The sequence below is a fragment of the Pteronotus mesoamericanus genome, unplaced genomic scaffold, assembly GCF_021234165.1.
Source record: "Pteronotus mesoamericanus isolate MK-2021 breed Mesoamerican mustached bat unplaced genomic scaffold, CSHL_Meso_final scaffold_1186, whole genome shotgun sequence".
In the NCBI taxonomy this organism is placed as follows: Eukaryota; Metazoa; Chordata; class Mammalia; order Chiroptera; family Mormoopidae; genus Pteronotus; species Pteronotus mesoamericanus.
The window spans coordinates 7,277,768-7,305,722 of record NW_026555302.1 but is presented as its reverse complement, the minus strand read 5'-3'; the positions used below and the strand labels follow the sequence as shown (position 1 = coordinate 7,305,722).

Below are 27,955 nucleotides of genomic sequence, written 5' to 3'. Positions count from 1 at the left end.
CTCCTTGTTGAAGCAACCCAGCCAGCCCCTGACACTTGGCTTACAGCTACTGATCTGGGAGTTAGCTCCAAAATACCTTTTCACAAATCTTTTTTCACGTTATGTGCCAGTAACTGTCTAGATTTAATCATAAGTTTTATATTTTAATTGCCTATTACTTTTTGTTATATCCTTGTCTATCAGTCTCTTCACTTTCAAGTGGGGATCATAATTGTACCTTTCTCAGTGTAATTCGGAAGAAAATTAGACAGTCTATGTAAAGAGCCTGTAGTAAATGCTCAACATGTGTCATCTATTATTTAGATAGTTGGAGATGAGAATTTGGGATAATGTGGTGTTTTGTTTTATTTTTTTTTCAATCATTTTGCATAAGTCATTCCCCAGTGAGATGATAAACTTTCTGAATCCTTCAATGTCTGAAAATGTCTTTTCTCCCACTTCAATGTTGAACCGACCCGGCAAAGGGTTTCAGTTTGGGCTTGGAAAATACTGCTTCACTGAAAAATCCAATGGCAATCTAATTTCCATTGCTTTACAGGTAACCCTTTGTAGGGGTCCCACCTCTCTCCCGGAATTTTCAAATTTTAGATAGAAGGTAAGGTAGATGTGTCTGCTTAGGTTTCCTTCTTGATTGAAATTCCTTGGTTATCTTCTGGTTTGTCTTGCTCCTTTAGTTAGATTGTACATTTTAAGGTAATATACTATCCCTATACTATCCCTCTCTATTCTATCTCTTAAACTACTGTTTTCTGGTTTTCAAGAACCTTATATATCTGGCTCATCCCACCCATTCAGTAAATGCATCCTCGTCTTCAGTTTCCCAGCTCTTTTTGTCTCCCCTGGAAAGCTCTTGCCGCAGGCATTCCTCTAGCACTGCAGGAATCCTCCCCCAAGCATCGGAATTGCCTGTAATCACCCCTAATAGACCTACAGCTACTGAATCAGAATCTCTTGCTGATCAGACCTGAGCTTCCCCCCTCCCACCCCGTTCCTTTCAAATAAGCTCCACAGATAATTCTGAGGCACACCCAGGTTAAGAACTTCTTGACCTTCTCCCGGCTGCCGGTCCCTAGGGCAGGACAGCCGACCTGCCCAGACGCGGAAGGTGGTGGGAGAGGTTCTCGGGCGAAGCCCCACCTCGCATCTTCCAACCACGTCGGAGGAGGTAGGCCGCCGGCGACCCCTGTAGGCAGCCAGCGCTGCCTGGGAGCCGGCCCAAGCGGCCCCGCCACTGGGGCAGCGCTCAGACCGGGCCCCCGGACGGCCAGCCCGGCCCAACCGTCCGAAGGACCGCGCGCCCTCGGGCGGGATCGCGGCGCCGGGGCGCGCTGCGCAGGCGCGCCGGCCGCCCCCACCGCGCTTCTCCGTAGTCGCCCTTCCCCGCAGAGCTCCTTGGACTCTCCCGGGCCCGCAACGGCAACGCCGGCGTCGGGGCGAGATCGGTGAGGGGCGACCGCACAGGGCCGCGCGCAGAAGAGTGCTCCACCTGCCTGCTTCCTGCCGGCCTCTGCCCGCCCAGGTCGTGCGTAGTCCCCGGGGCAGGTGGAAGGACCACTCGCCACCCCCTGCCCCCGGGGTTGGTGAGAGACGTTGGGGGCGGGGAAGGGGACGCCTGCCCCGGGCAAAGTGGGGCTGCGCTGGGCGTAGAGGCCTTCGGTAGGAGGAAGCGGGCCGCTGCTCGTCGCTTCGGGCGGGGGACGCTGAGCTGGGCGAGCGTCTTTGCTTGGAGGCCAGGCCACGTTGGGTTTGCTTCATTCCCAGTCCTGGTTCCCCGAGTGGCTTGTGAGTAGATAGGCGAGTCAGACCCCAACTGGGCCCGACTTAATGCTGCAGAACTTGGGCGTCTCACGCAATAGCCAGTGGTCGCGATTTCTTGAGTCCCACGTAGATTGATCAACACAGGTTGAGGTTTAGAGTTTGTGTTGCGTGGGGGCTTTGTGAAACCCACGTTTCAGCGGGCTCCATATGTTGCTTCTGCCTTCACACTTTGAAAATTCCCATCGCAGTTTATATGTCACCATTGGTCGTTTCAAATGTTTTGCTTTTCTCTTCCATCTTGGGTTTGCCTGCCTGTTATTAGCGGTGTTCCTGTCTTCCCTCCCGTAGGGTGCGATGTCTGAACAAGAACGCCTACAGGAATGCCTGAGGAAAGAGATAAGGTCCCTTCTCATTTCTGCCAAAGATGGTTTGACCCCGCAGCAGTTGGAAAAGGAGTACTTGGTGATGGTGGGGAACCATTTACCACTCCGCATCCTTGGGTATCGGTCCACGATGGAGCTGGTGATGGACATGCCGGACGTTGTCAGTGTTTGCCCCTGTGGGGATGGGACTGTAATACTGAAAGGTGAACTTTGGAATAATAATCACGTAGTGAAGTTTTAGCAGTTATCCTGCATCTTAGGGAATTTTAATTTTTTTTAAGGGGGAGGAGGCAATACGGACCTTGGAGATTGTTGGTGACGTTAGAGCTTCGGCAAAATTGAGACCCCGTCCCCCAGAAAAACGTGCATTTACAAAAACTGCATTTTGTTATATGACTTCAGATTATGGAACCTTAATTTGGGAGAAACAATAATGTGACCTTTTAATTATAAAATCTTTTTTTTTTAATTCCATGAAGCACATGCAAGCAAAATCATAAGGAAGTTTGTTGTTCATCTCAAGAGTTTCAAGCCTTTCAGGAGTAAATTAGCATGATATAATGATGATATATTGGGTTTTAACTTTGGATAGTATATATGGTAGAGGAGCTCATAAGCTGTTGTCTAAAATGCAAAAAATGAAAGAACCAAGGGTTCATATTTTCATGCTACCTAGATACACAGCTCTTTGGAGAGTTAAAAAATATCTCTATAACCACAGGTACAAAGGATAAAGAAGGGAGTAAGATTTTACCTACATATGATCTCTTTTTTTCACATCTCTGCAGCCATTCCAGATGAATCCACCAAAGGAATAGCAAGTTTAGTTGCAAAACAGAGGAGCAGTCAGAAGGTCCGAAACTCCATGCAGAAGGGAAGGGCCAGCGTGTGCTCTGGGCCCAGCTTTCATCGGCAAGTCCCGTACCGAGGAAGGGTGCCCCCTATTCTTCCAGCTGTGGTGAAGAGTGAGTTGAAGGACCTCCTGGCGTTATCTCCTGTTCTCCTTTCTGATTTTGAAAAGGCATTTGCCAAGCGATTTGGACGATCATTCCAGTACATGCAGTATGGGTTCCTGTCTATGTTTGAAGTGCTGAATGCCGCTTCGGATGTCGTTTCTGTAGAGCAGACCAGGGCAGGTTCCTTGTTGACACTAAAGAAGAGCACATCAGAGGAGAAGCAGGGAGGATGGCCGGCAGGTAAGCACGTTAGCATCGGTAACTGTATTGTGGGTGAGCACATTTTGGAGCGCTTGTGACACATGGAGAGGTATGCAATGGCTAAGCCCCACCAGCTGGTTGAAGTTAAGTGTCGGCTTTACTACTCAACTAGCTGAGTGATGTCAGGCAATTTACTTACAATGTCTAAGCATTCGTTTCCTCATCTCTAGATAGAAATAATGCTACTTGCTTCTTGGAATTGTGCTGAGAACAAAATGAGATGAGGTTTGTAAAGTACCCAGCGTTTAGTAAGTGCATAGTAAATCATATCTATTATAAAAACACAGGATCGGCTCTCTCTAGAGCACTGTAAATGACCATTAGTTCAGTGTGTTCATGTAAAGAAGATTAAACATGAGTTTAACAAAGTTTTAAAACTGACCTTTGACATCACTGATCTCTGATGTGGTAGCAGGCACTGCATTAGTTTATGTAGTGAAATGATAAGCACCTTGTTATTGCACAGCATTGTACCTTGGGTTCTCATTGGCACACCAGAAACAAGTAGGGTGAGTATCCCCATCTTACAGATAAGGATACCAAAGTTCAGGAAAGCTAAATGACTTTCCTAAAGTCACATGGTTGGAAAAGTGGTACAGCCAGGATTAAACACCCAGCTCCTATTACTGCTCATCCAGTGCTTTTCCTTCCCAATCATTCTCATTCTCAAAGGCTCAGAAAACCAGTATGACCATTTGTACTGTGTAGTGTTTCTCTAGACCCTCGATGGTATAGAGTCTATACATGAGCATTTTGGGGGGATTCTGTGCTTATTTTGGTGGTATTTCTTTTTGTCAAAAATCTGCATTTAGATTAATATAGGTGAACCATGAGAATATCATGAGTTTACAAACCAATATTTAAATAGGGGTGGATGTGTCATTGGACGAGGATATGCCGGGGCAGGGGGTTACATGCTCTGGTCAGGGAAGGCTGTGGGGTCACTGAGTGCCTAGAGTTGAGCCCTCAGCTGTATCCATGTTCTTGAGGTGCTCAAGCCTCGGGAGGCTAACTCGTGCTGTTAAACTTACAAGAGTTAAGTTCCCAATCCATGGCCCTTCTTGCTATCACCGGGATACCTTGGAAGTAATTGGCTTTTGTTTTTTGAACTTGATCTTCGAATAAAGAAAGAGGTGAAGTCCAGTGATACATCTTTTATGTTGTACAGCAGAATACACCCCCCTCCAGGGCTATTTCTCTTCCTACAAATTTTGAAGGGAAAAAACCCATACTCTAGAATAATGTCCTTGTTCTGTAGGTTTTCATTCCTCCCCCTGCCCCACATACTGAGTTTGAGAAGCGTAATTCTAAGCAGACTGCTTGCTTGGAGACTTTTTGGTCTCCTAAAAAGATACCACTTTTGGGGTTTTTACCTATTGAATCCCCTCTCTCTGTAATTGTATTCAGATGACCTTTGGTGGACTTTTTAGATAGTCCTAACTTTTTCAGTGACACATTATGATCTCTTGGTTTTCTTCTATAGGTGATGAATCACTTCCATTATGTGTACATTTTATTGGCTTAATATTGAAAATGTAGGCTTACTTTCCTTAATTTTTAGTTCTAAGTTTAGGGCAATGTAGCTCACAGTAGCCTCTGTATATAACCACCAGAAAATAAACTAGATGCTTCCAGTGACAATTTTTCTCTCCTTTTATTCACAGAAGGTAAAATTTTTGCCCAGCCTTTTAGAATGAAACAAGAAGGGTCAGCCCCCCCAGGCTTCCCAGTAGCAAAGGCACGCTTCCCACGACCCACTTCAAACATGGAACCACTAAAGCAAATAATGAATGCGAAAAAGACGTCTAAGTCAAATATTGTGGAGACTTCAAGGCTGACTCACACTGAAAAATTAAACCAGGTGAGACATCAGAGTTTGGAGGTATAAATGCACTGAAAATGTGCTTAAATTCAGTGGATACTACTTGGATCTGATGGAAAAGCTGATCTTTTAAAATTCAAGTCATTCACTGGTTTGAGATTTAACTTACGTATCTTCTGTGGTTCTGTGGGTTAGAAAGAGGTGAGAGGTGGCAGTGAGGAGAGTACAATTTTGTCAACTCCGTGGTTTCTACTGTTTTCTGCAGATGACTCCCAAATCTGTATCTCTAGTTCCAGCTTCTCACCAAAGTTGTAGAAGCATACTGTATGTGCAGCTGACCTCATGAGTGCCTTCACCTGCATGGCTGGCCCTGAGCACTACAATCCTGGTATTTTTCTGTGACTATAATGCTGAAGGACTTTTAGAATATAACCAACAAAGGTCTGGTTAAGTTAGCAAGATAATTTGAGTTGAGCTCCGAGTAGGCACATGGAAACTAAATTCAAGACATGAAAGTGCCTTATTTCGATTACTTAAAAAAAATTAACTTTCCTTTTATCTCTTCTTGGCCTTTTGGCTATGATCAAGTGTAAAAAAATTAGCTTGAGTAACATAGTTTACACATAATAAAATTTACCCATTTTAAATGGACAGTTAAGAGTTTTGACAAATATATCTAGTTATGTAATAACCATCAACATCAAGAAACAAGACTACTCCTATCATCCCCCAAAAGTACTTTCATGCCACTTTGTAGTAGATCTCTTTCTCAAGTTGGAGCCATAGACAGCCACTGCTTTCTATAATTTTCACTTTACAAGAGTTTTGTATAAATGGAATTAAATAACATCTAACTTTTTGTGTCTAGCTTCTTTATCATAGCATGATGCTTTTGAGATTCACCCAGCATCAGTAGTTTTTTCCTTTTTCATGTTGAGTATCTGTCCATTGTACTGATGTACTTCAATTTGTTATCCGTTCCCCATTTGGTGATATGTGGGTTTTTTATTTGGGATACTATGAATAAATCTGTTATGAACATTGGTATACATTTTGTATGAAGATACTCATTTCTTTTGGGTAAATGTCTGGGAGAAGAATTGCTGGGTCATGGGCCAAATGCATGTTTAACTTTATAAGAAATTGCCAAACTTTTCCAAATTGGTTGTACAATATTATTTTCCCAGGAGCTATGTTACATCTTTGTTAGCATTTGATGTTCTCAATTTTTAAAATATTAGACATTTTAACTGGGAGTATAGTGATACCTCATTATGGTTTTAATTGAAATTTCTATAATGATGAATAATGTTGGGCATCTTTTCATATGCATATTTTCCATTTGTATATCTTCTTTGATGTGTCTATTCATATCTTTTGCTCATTTTTAAAAAATTGAGTTGTGTTTGTATTTGCTTGGAAGAATTATTTATATATTCTGGACACAGGTCCTTTTTCAGAGAAATATTTTCTCCTGGTCTGTGCTTGTCTCTTCATTTCTTTAATCTGGGCGGGGGGGCGGGGGCGGGGGTGGGGGTGGTGGTGGTGGTGTGTGTGTGTGTGTGTGTGTGTGTGTGTGTGTGTAGCAGAAGTCTTTACTTTTGATGAAATCTAATTTATATTTTTCTTTTGGTTCTTGCCTACCTATTTTTTTGTCAGATTAGCAAAAAATATATTTTTGGTGTGCCACAGAATTTTAGTAATTAGTTTATGTGTGCCACAAGGTTTAAAAAAAGGTTGAAAATTGCTATATTAGATCTTTACTTAATCCAGAGTTACAAAATGTTCTCCTATGTTTTCTTTTAGAAGTCTTAGGATTTTTAGTTTTAGGCCTTTTATTCATTTCAGTTTAAATTTTGTATAAGGTATGTGATATGGATCAAGTTTTAATCTAGCTGGATTATAATTTTGAGGGTGTGTATGTGTGTTTCCATACCAGTTCTATTTTGGTAATTCTAAATTTACCTTAGTGTTTGTTAGGGCAAGCCTCTCCTAGTTTGTTTTCAGACCTTTTTCTATTGTAATATATATATTTTCCTGGAAGTTTAGAATTATTTTTGTAAGTTGATAAAATTTCAATGAGGTATCTCTTAGAATTAAATTTTTAAAAATTTAGAGACTTCATACATTACATTAATATATTTATTCAATATACAGCTTTCTGTTTATTATTATCTCATGCTCTTCAGTGCGGATGTGTAGTTTATGAGTTTGGTACATTTCTCGTAAGTGTATTCAGTATTGTATAGTATGATACTTTCGTTATTGAGAATGGTGTTCTAACTGCTTATGGCTTATGAGGAGAGAAATTGATTTTTTTTAAATATTATTTTGAAACTGGCCATCTTACTGAATTTGATCTTGTTTAATGGTTTTCTCATAGGTTTTCTGAATTGACCTCAAAAATGTTTATAAATAACTTTCCTTTGTGTTTTTCAATATGTAAAGTTCTTATTTTCATTTTCTAAATTTAGTATACTGACTGAAAATTCCAGAAAAAAATTTGAACGGTGAATGTGCATATTTCTTTCTCAGAGACTTTAAACCTACAGAATGGAGGGGGAAGAGCCTGCCTTTAAGCTGGGCAGCAGCATGTGCAGACCTCAGGGCCGCCCTCCTGGCTTGGCTCCAAGGAGGGCCTGGACAGGTGTAGATACACTGTTTCTGTATCTTTATTTTTCTTTTCGGGTTTCCTGTGTTTTGCAGCTCCAAGACTTCCTCATAGATGAAACCTAATAACTACATTTTACTTCCATTCCTGAAGTTTTTGCCATTGGAACTATTTAAATCTTGTTCTAAGGAGTGGGCTCTAATTCCTAAACTGTGTATTTTAGTTTCCCAGCAGGACAGACTCTACATAATTAGTAGATCCTACATAGCCCTATGTATAAAAAGTACAACTTTCCTGGCCTGAGCAAAGGTGGTGGGAGGCAAGGGCTGGGTGGAGGTGGTCACAGGGGAGAAAAAAATGGGGACATCTGTAATAGTGTCTGTAAACAATTCAAAATTGTAGATCTGTCAGTTTCCAAGGTGTTACCTTACAACTCTGAGAATATGTGTGGGGTTTTTTAAATCCTCACCTGAGGATATGTTTATTGATTTTAGAGAGAGAGGCAGGGAGAGAAAAAGGGAAACATTGATGTGTGACAAACCTGGATCGGTTGCCTGCCTGACAGGCCCTGACTGGGGATCAAACCCGCATCCTAGATATGTGCCCTAACTAGGAATCGAACCCACAATGTTTTGGTGCCCTGGACAATGCTCCAACCAACTGAGCCTCCCAGCCAGGACACAAGTAAATAAATATATATTTATTCCTTTTTATGTGCATAGAAAAGGAATAAATACATAATAACATGGAATTTAAATTGTAAATTTTTTGATCTGTATTGTATGTTTTACACAGTGAACATAGGTTATTTGTCATTATAAAAACATATCATTAAAAAGAAAAAATCAGTTTCTTCTGTGTAAAATGAGGATTAGTGTTTCTTCATTTTTACTTGCAAGAGAAGCAGCTGGGGTGGGTCATTAGCACCATACCCTTGCCCATTGCCAGGCTTTGTTTCCCAGAGCACGTGGCCTAGAAGAATTTAAAGCCTCTCTCACAAGACATGCATAATCTTTTTTTTAACCACATCTATTCAATTTCCCTTATTTTGACCTGTTGAGAAGAAGTTTAGACGAGGAATGAAAATGTGAATGGGTGCGTATAGATTAGCCGTATTGTCTAGCGAATGAAGCCTCAGATGCTCTGTCCAGCCCAGTTTGTCAGCATCCTCTGCCTTCGTGTGTGGTCCTAGAGCTCAGCCAACACTGGTGTGACTTCACTTCCCATTAATAGGTCATTGCCTGTAGGAATGTTTGGTCAAGGAACGGGAAATTGGTGTTTCTGGGGCCTCTCGCCTCAGTACCATCTAGTACCCCTTCCAAACCTACCTGCTTCGGACACGTTAGCAAACTTGGTTGTAATATTCAGCATGAGATTTTTAAGTAGGCAAACCTGGAATTATAAAAGAAGATCTGCGCTTATATGAATTAAAAATTAGGGCTGGGTCTTAGTTTGTGTCTAACTTTTAATTTCATGAATTAGATGCTTTACTTGGTATTGCATGTAAGAAAAGAAGCTTTTATATTTCACAGGATGACGTGGCCCAGCTATCTTTTATGAGTGTTCTGGACAAGTGGCTAGATATGTTAAACAATTGCTGTCAGAAGGAGCAATTCAGGGGGTTCATTCATGCACTTCTCTGGAAGTTGTGTTCTCTGGCCAACTTAGAGTAGCTGTTCCCTACCTATTTTCCCGTGGGTTTCGATAAAATTTTTATTATGGCAGGTCAAACTCTGTAATTGCCTAGCTTTTAGTTAAACAAGCCACCTTGCAAATACTGCTTTTGCTTGTGTGTCTGTGCCAGCTTTGTGATCTTTATCAGAAGTCTACTAATGTTTTTACCACATGGCCAAAGACCTGTAGTATAGTCTTCTAAGACGTAGCTTCTGTTCCTTTCTGCTTTTAGCCTCATGCATCTTGTTTCCAAAATGTTGTCACCTTCATATTTCTAAAAATCACCTAGGTGTGTGTCTGTTTTTAAAACCTTTTTCTTATCACAAGAGTAACACAGAATGATTGCAGAAGATTTAAAATACAGAAAAGCACAGCATAAAAAAAAAATCACCTATACTTTTATTGCCCAGATAATTTGACATTTTCTTTTATTGAAAAAAACATTAAAATAATTCTGATTCAGGTTTGTGACCTGTTTTTTTTAATTGTACTTTTGCACTGTGACCAATCCCACACTGTTAAATATTGCTAATAGAACATATTTTTGATGTCAGTGTGGATGTGCCAGAGTTTATTTTACTTGTGACCTCGGTGAGGCATGTAGGTGGTTTCTAGTTTTTGCTACACAAAATATCATCATGATGAAAATCTTGCTCAAATTTGTACATATTTCCATTACTCCACAGGATGAATTTCTAGAGAAGCAATCACAGCACCAAAAGGAATGTGTACTTTCATGGCTTTTATCTATGTATTAGGCTGTCCTCCCTAAAAGTCGTTGCAGTCAGCATGCACATACCTGTCTGTGAATGTGCTGCTTTCCTTGTATGCTTGCCAATACTCAGTGTCAGTAGACCCCCTGACCTCCTCTTTGCTGACTCCTCGTCTCCCATTGCCCAGTTAACATCTCCCGTTGCTTTCCTAACACCTTCAGGCATATTATCCTTTCATGGCTCCGTGTGCTTTTCATTTATCATAACTGTAATTATATATTTATCTATAGGATTGTTTGTCTCCCCACACTAGACTGCAAGTTCCATGACGGCAGGAACCATATCCAATTCCCCTGTACATTCAGCTTTTTGTACAGTGTGAAGCACGTAGTATGTGGTCAATACCTGTTTGTTGAATGGATAAATGGGCATTTTCGTAAAAATAATTTTCAATTTGATTAACAGATAACTGACTATTGCTGTCTTTACGTTATTAGAGACTATATGTTTTTGTTGACTATTTAGCATTTTTATCAATAGCCTGTTTTTTTGTCCATTTTTCTGTGTATCTCTTCGATTCAAAGTTCTCCTCTGCTTCTTCTCTGGTCCTATGGGCTCCTTTCTGAATATGGCTTTTTTTTGAGGGGAGGGACAATTTCCATTTTATGCATGCCCCTATATGATAATCTTTTAAAAAATGTATTTTTTTAAAAAAATATTTATTTATTTATTTTTAGAGAGAGGGAAAAGGAGGGAGAGAAACATTGATGTGAGAAAGAAACATGTTGCCTTCTATATGTGCCCCAATGCACCCACAACCCTGGCATGTGCCTTGACCAGGAATCAAACCGGCAGCCCTTCATTTTGTGGGAATAATCCTCCAACTGAGCCACACCAATCAGAGCTGTGTTACAAACCTTTGTTTACTTGATTTATTGCCCATTTTTTGTATTTAGTATTTGGACACCTGAGACTAAAGCATTGTTGAAATCAGGGACCCGCTTGATTACTTTCCTCACATCAGTCACGGATCGCTTCCAGCTCTTACCTTCTTCCACTTTATAACTTCGACCCTCTAATTATAGATACCCCCAAGATTGCCTGGACTTTACAGTAATCTCCCTCACCCCATTCGGTTTAAAGTCAGCTTAATTTAGTCAGTTAACTTAAGGCAATAACTTTATTCTTCATCTTCCTGAGGCGCACTCTTTTCCTAGTCCATCATTTTGATATCTAAAGCCTGGGCTCAGCAAATGTTTTCTCTAAAAGGCCACATAGTACATAGTTGAGGCTTCAGGGGCCAAATGATCTCTGTTATAATTACTCAACTCTGCCCTTGTAGTGCTAAACCGAACTTGGACACTATGTAAATGAGTGTGGCTGCGTTCCAATAAAACTTTATTGATAGATACTGAAATTTGCATTTTACATCATTTTCATTGTCAGAAAATATTATTATTTTTATTTTTCCCTCAACCACTTAAAAATGTCAAGGTCATTCTCAGCTGTGCAAAGACAGATGGTGGGCCCGATTTGTCCCATAGACCATAGTTTGCTGACCCTGTTACATGCCATTCTTCATAGAGAGGAATCACATTTGTATTCACCATCCTGCCATTTACTTCCCAATTTCCCAAACTCTTGGAACTGAGGAAAAGCCAGCAAAAACCTATCGTTACATCTAAGGTCCGTTAGCTTTCTGCATAGAATGTGAGCCCTCTGAGTCAGTTAACTTGGTGTCTTATTATTCATCCCTGTAGAACTAGCAATTCCTTCTCCATTGTATTCCTTCCTAATTTCTGTGGATTCCACCCTTGTATTATCTTTTGTTTCTATTTGTACTCTTAGCACCCTAGTTAAAACTCTTTGCCAGAGTTGCAGTGGTCTCCTAACTGGTTGCCCATCCCTCCCAATCAAATTTTCTGCATGATTAAAGTACTGATAACATCTCTCCATAGCTAAAAATCTCTAGTATCAGTTATTGTTTACATAACCAAGAAAACTCCTTGGTTTGGCTTATAAGGTATCCTGTAATACAACTTCAGTCTACCTTTTCCAGTTTTCTCTTCCACTGCTTTCTAATGCCTTCAGGCAAATTATCCTCTTTTTTTGTTGTTGTTTATGAAATTCCTTATACCTTCATTGCCCTCTTTACCGTTCCTCTGCAATATCCTCACCATCCTTTAAGGCCCTTCAAAAAGGAGAGAGCTCCTGTCTATATGGACATTAATGTGATGTATCCTTCTGCACTTTTGTACTTTGATGGTACTTAGAGTCAGCCTTAGGTTATAGCTGTTTACACATTTATCTCATTTTCCTACTTAATTGTAAGTGGGTTGAGAGGAATAATGCTATCTTTTAATATTATTTTGCAACACATGAAAAGTGGCTATATTTTTTGTGCCCTGAAACACGTAGCACAGTGACAATATAACAAATTGTTGTATTGAATCTTCAAATGGTGAGAACCTGTTAAGATGTGAAAAGCCAATTACTTTAGATTCTCTTATGATTCATTGGGAGAACTTTAGGGAATTATAGCAGATGCAGAGAAAAATAAAGAATATGAGGCTGAAGCCTTTGGTGAAAGCTAGTGCTATAATCATAGGAATCTAATCTCCCCTCCCAGATCCCATTTTCATGTCAGCTTTATGAGATATTGAGATTATCTTCATTTTTCAGATGAAGAAACAGACCTAAAAGGTCACAGTTTATAAGCAGTGATTGGCCAAGTGACAATAAGAAGATTACAAAGTAAAAAGTTTAGAAGGAAAAAATATTGATAGTGATTGTGTCTATGTAATAGCATTTTAGGTAATTAGTGTTTTTCTTTATATCTTTGTATCTTTTCATATATATATATATTTTTTTCATACAGTCAAACCTTGGTTCTTGAACATTTTGGTTCTCGACCAGTTTGTTTACAAAAAAAGTGCCTTAGTTGTCCAATAAAATTTTGCTTCTCAATTCTCAACCCGATAACCCTTTCTTGTTTATAATCTGTATGATCAGTCACACGTCTCTCAGGTGACAAACAAAGGAGATTTGGTCTTCAAACAAATCGCTTCTCAAGCAGTTTTCCGGAAAGAATTAAGTTCAAGAACCACTGTATTTACTTGCCTCTTTTAAATGTAACTCCACCATCTCTCATTCCACTTTAGGCCTCCCCTGCCGTGGCTGTTCATGGACCTTGGTCATCTGCATATATCCATGCTGTTCTCTGATCGTAGCATCTGTGCTTCCAGCTCATTTTTCCAGTTCATCCCATGCCCCTCTTTTTACCTTATTGCAGCCTACCTTTGCCATTGGCTTCTCTCCACCAAAGTCCTCCTACCCCTGCTATCTTAACTTGGGCCTGTCCTATCTTTACTCCCCATCCGTTGAGTTCAGATAATCACCCATTATTTCCTTAACTTATTTTTCCGCTTTCTCAGCTGTGTGAGCTCCCGCTCTTTCCCCTCTTTTCCTGGGAGTGGGCCTTGCCTCTGAACGCAGAATGCATCAGGTAGTCACTCTCTCCGCTTTCTGACCCCAGTCACAGAGCCTTTCTGTGTCCTTACTGGTTCTTCATTTCTCTTTCAACAGAAGCGCTTTTCCTTCTGCCCTTTAGGACCAGCCATTCCCCCAAAGCCCTGGCTCATACTGAATTCCGCCTGCCAGGGACCTTGTCCCTTCCCATCTCTTCCCTGCATTAGTGGCGCACTAAGAATATGTGTAATAAACATCAAAAACTTATAAAGAAAATGAGTAACAAAATTTCTTTCTGGGTAAGAGTATGGGGTTGATGACTTGAAAACTCTAGAATCTAATTGTCATAGAAAATGTTAATGACCTTGGAAAATTTCAGAGTGTTTAGTTTTACAAAGATTTCATCTGAATGTGTTTTATATGTATGAAATGTTACAGTGCCTTTTGAGAACAATCTTTATCCATTTGATTTGAAGTACTTCTTTTGATAGATATCTCCTTTGTATACTATTCAGATTTATCTTTGAATTTTTTTTTACTGTAACTTGAACTTTTTTTTTTCTCATAGTTGGAGAACACCTTCAAATCAGTTATTGCACAAATTGGACCTGGTGGGACTATCGATCCAGAACTAAAACATAAGATAAAATTTGTAAGTGTTTTCTGTTTCTGGGAAATGGAAAAGAATACCTGATTAGACATGTAGATGTCATTTGTGGTTAAGCTTAAGTTGCCTATGAGTATTTATTACTTTTATATTTATATTTATATTTATATTTATATTTATGCCTGATCTTTTTAAATGTATTTCAAATGCCATGGCTATTTAAGATCAGAAAATACAGTAAATAAATTACATACTCTTAAAATTTTTAAAGAAAAATCTGTAAAATGTAAGTTCTTTCATAAATGTGCTCTCTTCCTTTTTTTCTTCCTCTCACCCCAATAAATCATTGTCAAGATCTTTCCAGTACCAGTTTTATATATAGTTATATCAAATATTATTCCAGCTGCATATGGAATCCCATTGTTTTCATGTACAATATTTCATTTACAAGATTTGTTTTTGATGAACATTTGGGTTATTGCTAGCCTTCACTATTAAAAAACGCTGCAGTTAATGTCTTTTAACATTTATCTAGAAGTGGAGTTGACAGGTATTGATTGAGATTTGATTAAATATTACTACATTGCCCTCTAAAAGGTTTGAAGAAATTTTCACTCCCACTGACAGTGAAATGTTACTGTTTAGTTGTGCTGTTGTAACTTACAACTCTTGAATTTTATTTTTTTAACTCTTGATTTTTATATTGAGCATCTTTTCATATGCTTAATAGCTATTTATATTTCTTATGCCAATTACTTATGTCCTTGGCTTAATTTATTTTTTTCTCCTTATTAATTGTAAAAGCTCTTTGGCTGTTACGTGTAGGGTCAATGGATATGTACACTTAAAACTTTGGTGAGAGCTGTTAATTGTAATTAGAATAATCAGAGTGCCATTATGACTCTTACTGCCTTGTGTTCCATTTGAGCTGTCGTGGTTTAAATGGGAGAAACACGAAAACCTTTGTGTAGTCAGGCTCTGTCTTCTTGTTTGGACATTTGTTGAGTATGACTTTTTATGGTAACAAAATATTAGAGAAATATTAAGTATTCATTGGTAAAGGATTGGTTAAATTATTCACCCAAACTAGGGAATATCAATACATGTGGCTCACAGGAAAGTTTATGTATATCTCAATTAATTTACATGGAAGTACCTCCTTACCATGTTATGGAACTTTAAAAGCAGATTTCATAGAATGACACGCTTGGTGTTGTCTGTTCACATAAAATTACAAATAATGTGAATGTGTTCGTGCATAGACTGGTTTCACAGAGGACGTTTCTGAAATGCAGCACCAGCTGCTTCTAGGTCATAGGATTCTGGAATAGTTTTTACGTCACATTTTTCTGAAACTTGAGTTAGAATTTTAAATAAAATACATAGTATCATGAAAATTTGAGGAAAATGCAAAGCTTTTTTATACTTTATCGGGATAGACTGAATCCACTTATGGGAGTTTATCCTAAATGAATAACTGACAAATGTGCAAGATCCAAGTATGAGGATAGTCACTGCCATGTTTGTGATGTTTGAATATTTTGAAAACTGTAGCCAGTAAACATGTTGATCCATATTTACTGACATGGTAATATGTCTCTGGCTTGATATTTAAAAACTGGTTATAGAAAGAATGACAATTTTTGTATTGAATATAAGTGTTTTTATGTGCACATGGACAATGGCTACTACCTGGATATTTTCTCTTTGCTTAACTGTATTTTTCAAAGTTTTCTGTAATATCGATTGGACTTTTCTGCCATTTAAAATCCTTGAAATTGTGCTGTAGAATTTTTTTTCAGATTTTTTTAATGTGCCCTCAAGCTAAATGTGTTAGCTGAGCTAAAGAACTATAGGAATTTCTGGAGAGTTGTGACATTGCAGTGTTATGCAAGACTCATTTTGCAACTCTGGAAATGTTGGAAGGCACTGCTTTTTTGTTGTTAAAATGTTTTTTAAAAACAGGAAACTGACTTAAAAACATTGCCACTCTATTTCATTCACTCAATAACATGTTTTTAAAAAATCTTTGTTACTATTTAAATTTATACTTATTTTGATATTTTATCACACAGCACTCCCGTGGTATCTATCTATATTTTATTTCATTTTCTATTTATTAGGTTGTGTCCAAGTTTCCAGAGGGATTGCTTATTTCTAAACTGCTTAGAGAATTTGAGGTGAGTGTTTCTTTTTCACCAACCATGGTTTTTTATGGCTCATGTTTTTCTTGATAGATAGAAATTTTGTTGCTACTTCCTGGATCCTCCAGTTTGTGCCCTAGAACTTAAACATCTTGTTTTGCATTTTGATAATGCCTTTCTTTACTAAAAGAGTTAAGAATATGATTCTTAACAAATACTTAATGATACATAGGAAGGATATTTTTACCACTTATCATTCTGGTATTAGAATAAAATTATTCTAATTATTTCTAATGTCTGATGATACCAAGTGGCAGAGGGGATGTGGAGGAACACGGTACCTCTCCACTGCTTGTGGGACAAGACCCCTTTGGCCGGACCAAGTAAAGCTGGAGATTCGCACCCACTGGTCCAGCAGCTCCACATCTGCACATGCTCTTTGGAGAAATGCTTACATATGTGTACATGAAGACATAAGATGTGTGCACATTGCCATATAGTAAAAAAGTGGAAACATTACATGGCCACCATAGGAGAATGGATAAATAAATCTGGATTGACATTTATGCAATGGAATAATATGTAGTAGATAAAAAAAAAGTAGATTTATTCTGGAACATGAAACAATTTTAGAACCACCATGTTTAATGAAAAAAACATCAAATGGCAGAATGATAATTCAGATACTGCTATATATCCAATTTTTAAAAATGGTTAAGTCCGATACGTATGTTAGCTGTGTGCCACATTATGTCCTGAATGTCTTTCATGCAGTAATTCATTAGATTTTCACAACAAACTGAGGCACAGAGGAGTAACTTGCCTAAGGGTCAGGTAGCTAGTATGGGTGGAGTCAGGATTTGAACCCCAGCAGCCTGTCTTTTCAGAATCCTGCCTCCTAACTGCCATGCCATAGAAACTGCCACATATTTGCAGATACGAACACAGATATGGTGAGATACTAGCGCATAATGGTTAAGATACATCGCTTCTGTGCTATTTTATGGATGATATGTAAAGTCAGGTTAATATTACCTAATTTTATAGAGTTTTGTGAAGTTTAAGTGACTTAAACATAAAGTACTTACTACAGTACCTGCCATAGAGTAACCATTCAATAAATGTTAAAAGAAGAAAATTTAGGGAAAATATACATCACCCTTTAGATAGTGATAGAGAAAATTTAAATTCACCTTTTTTAAAGAAATGTCTCTCTTAGTGATAGAGAAAATTTAAATTCACCTTTTTTAAAGAAATGTCTCTCTTAGAGGCACCTTTTTTTAAAGAAATGTCTCTCAGAGGCACAGTGTTTCTCAAGTACATGGGAGAAGCTGAAACAAAGGCTTTTGATGTTTTTTGGATTAACAAAGTTACTACTTATCTAATAATGAAATTACAGAATAAAGTCTGTAAGTAATAGAGTATGATTTAATTATCCAAAATTTATGGATAAAATCAACCTCCTATGCCAGACTCACAGCTCGGAGTGAGCAGTTTTCTATCACAAACATTTCACCAAATGTAGCTTCTTGTGATAAATGTCTAGGATATTAAGGCTAAAAGTCAACAATCCTGGAGAAATTAAAAGAAACCTTCTAATGTTACAGGGAAGCTCTTTGCTTTTCTTAGTAAACAGGCAGAAATTCAATTTTATGATTATAAGTGTCTAGTAAGTTTAGACTTAATTTAACCTTTAATTTGTAGAAACACCTGGCGACGCTCTTTTATGGAGCATGATATATAACTACCTATATGATTTGTCCTCTTAAAATACCTGGTCAACAGTCTGCCATTTTTGAAAATCCCTTATTAAATTGCTAAATGAAGGGAGATAGTACATCAGCAGTATAGTTTTTGGATCTTCCTGAAGCTCCATGTAAAGACGGAGAGAGAAACTGGATAGCAAAACCAGAAATCCACAGACAGTACTTAGAATAGAACTGGGTAATACAGAGTGCACAAGAAACTGGTGATAGTGGTCACCTTCCCGGAGCTGATCTCTTGGGTGACTGATGGGTCAGAGTAGGACAGAGACTGTTTTTGCTGTATACCTTTTTGAGACTTTTGAATATCACTTACTCAAAAAATTAATACATTATATTTAAAAATCCTTTCCAAACTAGCCTTTCATTGAACTGAATTGCTTATTCATAGTACTTACGGAGAAGGTAGAGAACCATTGAAGTAAATAATGAACGAAAGGGAAAGAAACTGTAATACACACATAACGTACAAAGAAGTAGAGATACTAAGTCAGTTCCCCGGCACCCTCCCTGTTTCCTCTCCCAATTCTTTATCTCTTGGGGTATTCATGATTGGCTGCAGATAGGATATGAATACGACCCTTTTAAACCATGACCCGACTGATACTAGGCTCCCCTGGGAGAACTCATCAAGAGTTGCTTCTCAGAGCATCACACAAGCAACAAGGTGTGCGTTGTAACAGTCCCGTTCTCTGTCAGGAATCAGCCCTTTTAGAGTGTTTGCCTTCTCTGCTCCTGTCGATATCCCACAAGGTAATAAAGGTGGAGCGTGGATTTCCTACTAACACCTAGTCGGAGGAAGAGAGCAATAACTATGTAGACATAATAATGTTTAGCTCAACTGCTTTAACTTTGGCCAGGGAGACAGAAGCTCCATTAAGCGTTTGAATTTTTAATGCAAGGGCTTATGAACAAGGGCCCAGTTGACAGTTCACTGCGCAACCGAAACCCAGCCTACGTAGTGCCCTGACTGCGAGGGCTGCCCGGGCCGCGGGCGTAGCCGTGACGCTCGGAGACGTCACAAAGGTAGGTGGTGCAGGCAGGAACGTCTGGGAGCACAGGGTCTCCTTGGCGACGCCGACCCCGCTTCACCACGGTCATGGGTAACTACCTGAGCAGCTGTCTGGACAGGTACCGGACCACAGCCAATGCCACACTACAGTCCCCCACCCAAGGGCGCCGGACCCTAGAGTCCATGCCCTCTCTTCGCCAGCGGCGTCCGGACCAGATCCGAGACCCCCGCATCCCTCGGAGGCGGTGGCCCTGGGTCCGGACCCAACGCCAGCTGGGACTGTCGGGCGGGGACTGCGCCAGAACCCGGAGGGCCATGATGCCCGAAGGTCGGAGGCGCCTTCCCAGCCAGCCGCTCGGCCGGATCCCCAGGGGCCGGGATTTTTCCGGCATTCCCAAGAGGAGGACGAAGCCGCAGCTCTGGTATCCCCGCCGCCACCGAAGCGTCTTGAGCCCGGTGACTGTCAAAATTACCCCTCCTGGGAGCAAACCAAACTTCCACATATGTCCACTACCCGAAGTGCCCCCCGACCCCTGCGCGAAGGAGACGGTGCTGAAGGCGCTCAGCCAGTGCAATAAAGGGAAGAGGAAGTTCGACGGGCCACTCTGGTTCGAGATCCAGGAACCCAAGAGGAGCCGGTTGTCGGCCTTCAGGCCCGTTGTGAGAAACGGCGTGTCCCTTCCCTTCGTGCCCAGGCCTGGGCCTCTGCCCCGGGCGCCCGCGGTGTAGACAGAAGACACCGCGCCCCCCCCCCCCCCCCCCCCCGCCCCTACCCCTGCCTGAGCCCTCCCCGCCGCCACCCGCCTTCTGCAAGGACACCGCCCGCCTGGGCCATGCAGTCGCGGCCTCAGCCGGAGAAGCGGCAGCCTGTGGTCACCCTTGTGTCCTGTTAGTCCAGGCCCTGCCGCCGCCGCCGCCACCACCACCTCCTGAGATGCCAACCCACAGTTCTTTTGACCATGGTGAGCCCTGCCTTTCCCCCGAATGAGTCGCCGACACAGGTGGCCTCCTACCGCCCCGCCTGGCAGGTGTGCTAGGCTCCAGGCCCTCGCCCCTCCCCCCCGCTGAACTGGCAGCACCCACCTGCAGAATCACTGCGATATCAAACCTTGGCCGTCCTCCCACGCGCCCACCCCTCCTGCCTTTTCCCAGGAAGGCCTCCCGCTCCCTTGTGCTGAGTTTGTATAGTGAGAAGTTTGTACTTATCCTACATGGAGAAAAAAAATATATTTAGTATTTATCCTGTGTGTATTCACTTCTATTTATAATATACTTGGTATAATTTTTACTTTTCAAGGCAAAAAAATCAAAGAGTGTGTTGTAGAAAATGCACTGATACCTGCTTGTTTATCCCAACTTCCAGGGTGAAATAGACGCAATTTTAAGGAATTACTATTTTTTAAGTATATTTTATTGATTATGCTATTAACAGTTGTCCTATTTTTTTTTTCTCTCTCCTGTGAATCGGATGTTGGAACGTTTCTTCATTCTGCTCTAGTTGAATGTTTATTTCTTCCTTCTGCTCTAAATGGTTGATTTGAATCCTAGTTTCCTTCCCTTCACTGTTGGTTCCCTGCATATTTTTCTTTATTTCACTTTGCATAGTTTTCCCTTTTTCCTCCATCTTGCAACCATACTCAACCACTTCTGTGAGCATCCTGATTACCAGTGTTTTGAACTTTGCATCTGATAGATTGGCTATCTCTGAGAGATAAAAGGGTCTCCTAATTTTCACTTCAATTTACCATTTGCTCGGAAATGAATTTTACGCTGGCCTACAGGTTTTAGAGTGAGGAATTATAGGTCTCTTGGTTTGTATTACACTTGCATGGAAGCAAGCCTTTACTGTAGCACCTGAGTTCACTGATCCTTACAAATTTAGCTTGACTGAGGCCAAATTAAAACACTGTCCAAGGATTTTTGTAAATATTATGTTTCTGTTATCTAACATTGCTGTTCCATGTTATTCCTTTTTCTCCCCCCCCTTTTTTTTGTAACAGGTAGTTTTTAAAGAGCAACTTTCACCAAAAAAATTGGGCTTCTTAAATGTTATAGAACTTGTTGGAGCTCTTGGTGACATTCTCTATGTGGAGTTCAGGGAAGGAGAGCAAGACTTACTGGTGTTTGATGCTGATATGAAGCCTCTACCACGTGGTGAGTTGAATTACAATAGGAAGCAAACCTGATTTTTAGTTTTTCCTGTAAGGACAAGGAAAAAGAAAGCATTGGTTATGTAAGATTCTTTGTTATAACCAAACAGATAATACATTAGCCTTGAAAATGTATGGAAATGTGGCCTAGAATTTTTATATAGACTTCCAGACTTTTTTCATTGCATATGTAAGCATAGCTAGGTTTTTAAAAGATTACAAAAGTTATATTTGCTTGTTTAAATAACTCCAACAATGCAGAGGTGGCAACTAAAGATAGTAGTTTTAGTTGGTCTCTATGGACCTTTTCTATGTAACATAGTTGTATAATGTATTTTACACAAACCGATATTACATAAATATTGTATAATCCTTTGCTTTTTATACTTCATAAATCATGAATGTTTTTCCATATTAGCATATACAGATTGATTTCATTCTTTTTAACTACATATAATTCTTTTATGTGACTATGTAATAATTCACCTAACCTCCCATCAATGGACATGTAGGTTATATCCGTTTTTCATCATCATGAAAAAACATAGTGATACATAATATATCTACCTCTTTGTGCACTTATTAGTTTTATTTTTCGGGGAGACACTATGGTTTTAGATGTATCTGGGTCTGTTTTAATATGCCAGATTCTTGTAAGCATCATATACATGTAAGTTTGAACAAAATATGTGATTGATTTGGGATCTTATTATGGACTACTAAGTAGTCACATACATGATACATTAAGCAACAATGAAATGCTTATGGCTAGAATTGCTAGAGTTGAAGAAATAAATTGAAATCAGGTTGTTGAAAAATAAACAACCTATCACCAAAGTTTAAGAAGCCTTTCTTGAATCAACCTGTCCCCCCAACATAATTAATTTAAGATTTGTTCCCACCTAGAACTTCCTTTACACGTCTCCATCTTGAAAGGCTGTGCAAAGACAGGTTTGTATCTCATCTATCATTGTCTGCCCGGTGCCTGGCACATAGAATGTGCTTAGTAATGGTTATAAAAATATTTTAACAGCTATATTGTACTTAGGCTACTCTCTTGGTCATTTCAGATGGAGCTGTTTCATCAGTCAGAAATACATGTTTAGTTCAATCAGATAAGCAAATAGAAGCCAAACCTTGTGTCTCTAGCCCCCCTAGAAAGGCATTGTCTACTACTGTTGTTAAGGAGAACACATGGGCTTGGTCTTTTAAAAATCATAAAGAGCCGGAGCAGAAGATTTACAAGAAGCCTAATCTGGTGGTGAAGCCCTTACAGCTGGTGAGTAAGGTTTACAGACTTGTGCCTGGAGACTCAGCGTTATGGAGAACAACTGAATGCTTAAACCAAAGTTCTGTTTTAGAAAAGTCTTATTTCTGGGTATTTGATTTCTTGGAAGAGATCCAGAGCTTTGGTCTGAAGTCACCTTACGCAGCATTTGTTCCGGTTTTCAGTCTGTTTTATAACTAACTTCCCCTCAAGTCTTGTTTTAAAGTTTCATATGGCTTTGAAAATTGCCTTCTGTCAAGGTGACATCGCTGATTCTCTGTCCAAGATTTTCAAAATGTGGGCTTGGAAACCCTGCACTGCTTTGGAGGGAAGAAAGGAGGAGCGCTGTGTTAGCTGTATGCCTCAATGGTGGCAGCTGTGGCTGCCACTTCCGCTGCCCCGCACCCACCCTCAAGTGTGGGGGGCTTCTGTTGTTGCTTCTTCGTGATGCCTCTACACAAATTCTCCCTCTTTGTGTTCTCATCCTCCATTACTTGCTTTGTTGTTACTAAGGAATGAATTGCTTACTCTTCTTCCCTTCTACCCTCTATACCTACTTCTTTCATGGAAGGAAAATATTTTGTTAGAAGAGCCTGCTGTATTTTCTGGACAGTAGAAAGGCCTAACGGAAAATAGTATGTTTTAGAATGAGTGTTTGAGAAACCCTATTTTTGATTATAAGACTAGTCTGAAATTTAATCCATTCTTTAAAGTTACCTTTTTTGGTAAGTTTGGGTGGGATGAGAATCTGTCTTAGTGCAGCCTATTTGAAGTACCATGTGTTTGGTTTTGTATATGGTAATTATGCAACACATTTGTAACTCTCTACCTAATATCATAAGGCAGTACTTTTCATATTTTGATGTAGTTAAGGATTACCTTAGGAAAATTTTTTAATACATATTTGTGGGCCCCACTTCCAGGTGTTCTGAATTAGTCAGTGTGGGCTAAAGCTTAAGAATCTTCATATTTATAATTTCCTAGGTGATTCTGATAAAAGTGACGCATGAAATATACTTTGAGGAATGTTGTAGAGTTTGAGATGTCACCCAAAGATTTATGGTGGCTTCTTGGATTTCTTTTTTAACTTGTAGCAAGTAGAAATTGACAGATCACAGCTCAACATGGCAACGGCAAATCACGACATCCCACCAGATGCTGTAAGAGACAAGAAATTATGCAGACTGCCACCATTAGATACCAGTACCCTCGTGGGAGTCTTTGTGGAGTATATCATCTCTCCTAGTCAATTCTACATCCGAATCTATAGCAGGGACTCATCAGAATTACTTGAAGACATGATGATTGAAATGCGGTAGGAGTCTATTATTTTCAATGTTTTGTTCACATATTTCATTCTGAATCAGCAGTTCTCAAACATTTTGGCCTCAGGACTCTTAAAAATTAAGGACCCAAGAGAACTTTCACTTATTAATATTTAACATATAGAAATTAAAACCACAAAATTTTTAAAAAACCTTTTGTTTAAGAATAATCCATTTGTGTGGATATAAATAACATTTTTATGACAATCAAATAAATTAGAAAAGTTGCATTGTTTTACATTTTTGCAGATCTCTTTAATATTTGGCTCAATAGAAGAAAGCTAGATTTTTTAAATATCTGCTTCTGTCTTTGCTATCTTGAGATACACATTGTTTTGGTTGAAGTAGAGGGATACACCTGACCTCTCCTACACAAGTAATTGGAGTATTTTAATTACCTTTTAATAGCCTTTTTATTTTAATAGCCTTTTCATATAATTGCTAATTTTCTTTGATAGTATACCAAAACTTGACAGGTAGGAGTTTCTTGAAGATTGATTGCAATGTGGCATTTGAACTTCTTATATGCTACTGTGGTCTGCCTTTGCACTTTGAACAGATCCAGGACTGACTGTGTAATTGCAGGCTGCAGTGCAAAATTATGCAAGGCTCCTTGTTTAAAAATTATTAAGAAGTCAAGGCAGCAATAGCAGTGTGTTAAAGCAGTCATGGGGGCCCTTGTAAGTGTGGACTCAGTGAAACTGACTCTGACTGGATCTTTTACCCCCATCTATGATTTAAAACATCATGCATTGGTCATTTGGAAAATAATCATTCACTAAGTTATGTTAATCTTCCAAATGTTGACATATTTTATCACGTAATATTTTTAAAGATCATCTTCATTAATATCTCACTGATCTCATCAGAAAAGCATTAGGAAGCCATCGAGCTCGTGGTGGTGAATGCAACATATCAAGAATTCTAATTTTCATTTGAAAACTTTGTATTTTGTCACTGACAACATATACTCTCGATATTTTCCTTGAAGTGACAGACTTGTTTCATTTTTGAAAAAAATGTGTGTCAACATACCCAAGTCTGAATAAATGTAGTTTGTTAGTGGTCCATTCAAGCAGAAATGGTGTTCTGTGAAAATGACATCTTGTTTATCTTCCAGATAAAAATAATACTCCACCAAAAAAGCAGCTAGTTCATTCACAAGTCACATGCACAAGTGCTTTCCTTTAATACAACTTGGAAAGCGTTTTACACGTACTCCATCTTTGTCACAGAGACTATTGACAAGACAGTCACTCAGTGGTTGAGATTTAATAACTTTAACAAATTTTTTGTTGCTTTATCAAGGATATTTTTAAGGGAAATTAGGCTCTTTTTTCTTTTTCTTATGTAATGTGACAGACAAATGACTACTAGTAAAGTGACAAATAAATGACTACCAGTAAAGTTTGGTGCCACTGCCTTGGTTTAGCTAAGCCACCTGGCGTTTTACCCACCCTTGCTTTTTACTACATCAGTGCAAATGTTAACACAGTGAAAAGAGCAAATAACTATTTTCATAGTAACGCTAAAATGGTAAAATAGCTTTGATCTTACAGACTTTTTGAAAAGGGGTTATCAAGGTTTTCAGGGTTTGCAAACTACGTTTGGAGAACTACTGCTCTAAGTTATCTCTTTTCTCTCCTGAAAAATGATGTCCTTTGTTAATAAACACCATGCAAAATGTGTACATTTTTTTATCGCTTTATGTTTATTCATGAACAACAATGTCTAATTTTTACGTTGGTGTCACATACCAGAATATTTTTATTATTTATGTTGCGTCTCTCTAAAAGCCTTTCATGGGTTTTTTAAAAAATTCTACCGCATTAATCTCCCACCCAAGAACACCTGGCATAGTGTTAGCCACATAATAATCACTTAGTAAAAATATTCTCATATATTCCATTTCAGCATGACTCTTAAGAGTCAGTATATGTTTTAAAGTGCACTTGCTGGCTCGGTGACCTTGAAGTTACTTTAGTTCTCTGGGCCTGGTCTTCTAATTTCCCAAATGGGGATAATAATAGTACCTACCTCACAGAGCTGTGAACATGTAAGTTCTTAGAACAGAGTCTAGCTGAAATGTTGGCCAGTGTTGTTATGGATGCTGTATCTGCTCTTGCTTGGTGTTGGAATGTAGAGGTGCTGGCAGTACCAGGAGGAGACAGGTCTGGTTGCTGCCTTTGTGAACACTCTGGTTGGCTAGGAAGACGGGAGTGGTAAGTGGGTGCTGCGCGAGGCAGCAGCTCGCCAGGGCACAGTGGGGCAGGGCTTCACAAAGGAGGCACTTGAGCCAGGCCTCAGAAACAAGTACCAGTTTGCCAGCCAGGAGGTGTGAGACGGTGTGTGCAGGTCCAGTCACTGGCACCGAAGCCAACATTAACACAGGAGTGAGCGGTGTAGTTTGGGAACAACAAATAGAGGAGTAAAGTCACCGCTGGGTGAGACCGGCGGTGGGGGGGTGGGGGCCGGTGGTAGTGACTGGATGTGAAACAGGAAGGCTAGGGAAGAGCTAGAGCGTGAACGCTACAGGAAGGATTTTGACTTGTTCTGTAGGCCAGCCGTCCCCAACCTTTTCAGCATCAGGGGCCAGTTTTGTCGAAGGCAATTTTTCCATGGACAGAGGTAGAGGGATGGTTTGGGGATGATTCAAGCCCATGACAGTCAAGCTCATGTCCTGTTGTGTGGCCCAGTTCCTAACAGGCTCAGACCACTACCAGTCCATGGCCTGGAGGTTGGGGACCCCTGCTGTAGACAATGAGGAACCTCTGAATGTTTTAAGAAAGAACACCCACAGGTTTGTATTTCAGAAGGAAAACTCTAGTTGTAGCGTGGAGGATGGACAGAGTAAAGGGGAGAAGATTTGTTAACAGGCTACTGTTGGTGAGGGAGAGTGGGAGAGGAAAGGAAGAGAGACATTGGAGAGAAACTGGGAAAGTATAATTGTCGAGTCTGGGCGACAAGAGTGGGATTGAGAAGGATAATAGAGAAAAGGAAAATACGAAAACAGCTGACTTTAGAGATAAGGTGGGTTTGAGCTGAGGTTAGAAGTTAGAAATGTACACAGAGTGCTGCTAGGGAATCCGAAGATAGTGAACTGGCAATAATCTCCAGGTCACCTAGATAATATTAGGATTGAGTGGATAATATCAGGATTAGGGTTAGCCACTGTCACAGAGACATAATTTAGCCATTGTAGCATGCAGATAAATGTTTATTGCTTCTTCCCATATTGTTGCCTGTGAATAAGCAGTATAGACCGGATAGCATGGCTCCAGGTGTTTGCTGTCTTGTTCCCCCAGGCAATGTACTGGCCCATCCATATGGTACAGGACATAGCTCATCAGCAGGCCCACTGGGTCTTCATTCCAGCCGGTGGGAAAGGGAAAAAGGGGGGGATGCTTGGAGGTATCCCCTTTTCTTTGAAAGACACAATGTGTATTTCCACACTTTACTTTTTTTTTTTTTTTTTTTAAGATTTTGGTTTTAGAGAGGGGGAAAGGATGGAGAAAGTGAGGGAGAGAAGCATCCATATGCAAGAGAACATTGATTAGTTTCCCCTTCCATGCCCCCAGCCAGGGACCTGGCCTGCAACCCTGGCGTGTGCCCTGACTAGGGATCGAACCGGCAACCCCCCCAGTCTGCAGGTTGGCGCTCAGTCCACTGCGCCATACAAGTGAGGGCTCCACACTTTTTTAAAAACTGTGGTAAAATACACATTAATTCACCATCTTAATCACGCACACTTTACTGTTTCCTATTGGCCAGGACGTAGTATTCACCTAGCCACATTTAGATGTAAGGGAGCCTGGGAAATCTGAATGGCCACATACTCACTTAAAAATAAGGATTCTATTACTACAGAAAAAAGAGAGAAGAATGAAAATCAGGGGACAACCAACATCTTTTGCATACAGTTGGAATTAAAGTCCTAAAGTGCAGAAGGGATGCAGGATCTAAAGACAGATGATTCCACTTACATGTGGAATCTAAAGAAGTAAATAAATGAGCAAACAAAATAGGAACAGACTTAGAGGA

General features: G+C 39.9%; 1 protein-coding gene across 1 annotated transcript in view; it reads left to right on the top strand.

Moving 5' to 3' along the window:
• Nucleotides 1-2,112: 2,112 nt before the first annotated feature.
• The window catches only part of TDRD5 (tudor domain containing 5), a 40,958-nt gene continuing 15,115 nt past the window's right edge, over nucleotides 2,113-27,955 (top strand). Inside the window, exons 1-8 of the mRNA XM_054587547.1 lie at nucleotides 2,113-2,344; nucleotides 2,930-3,337; nucleotides 5,023-5,219; nucleotides 14,215-14,298; nucleotides 16,377-16,437; nucleotides 21,177-21,326; nucleotides 22,429-22,601; nucleotides 23,684-23,904. Of these exons, the coding sequence (XP_054443522.1) occupies nucleotides 2,113-2,344; nucleotides 2,930-3,337; nucleotides 5,023-5,219; nucleotides 14,215-14,298; nucleotides 16,377-16,437; nucleotides 21,177-21,326; nucleotides 22,429-22,601; nucleotides 23,684-23,904 (1,526 nt within the window). The remainder of the gene's footprint in view (nucleotides 2,345-2,929; nucleotides 3,338-5,022; nucleotides 5,220-14,214; nucleotides 14,299-16,376; nucleotides 16,438-21,176; nucleotides 21,327-22,428; nucleotides 22,602-23,683; nucleotides 23,905-27,955) is intronic.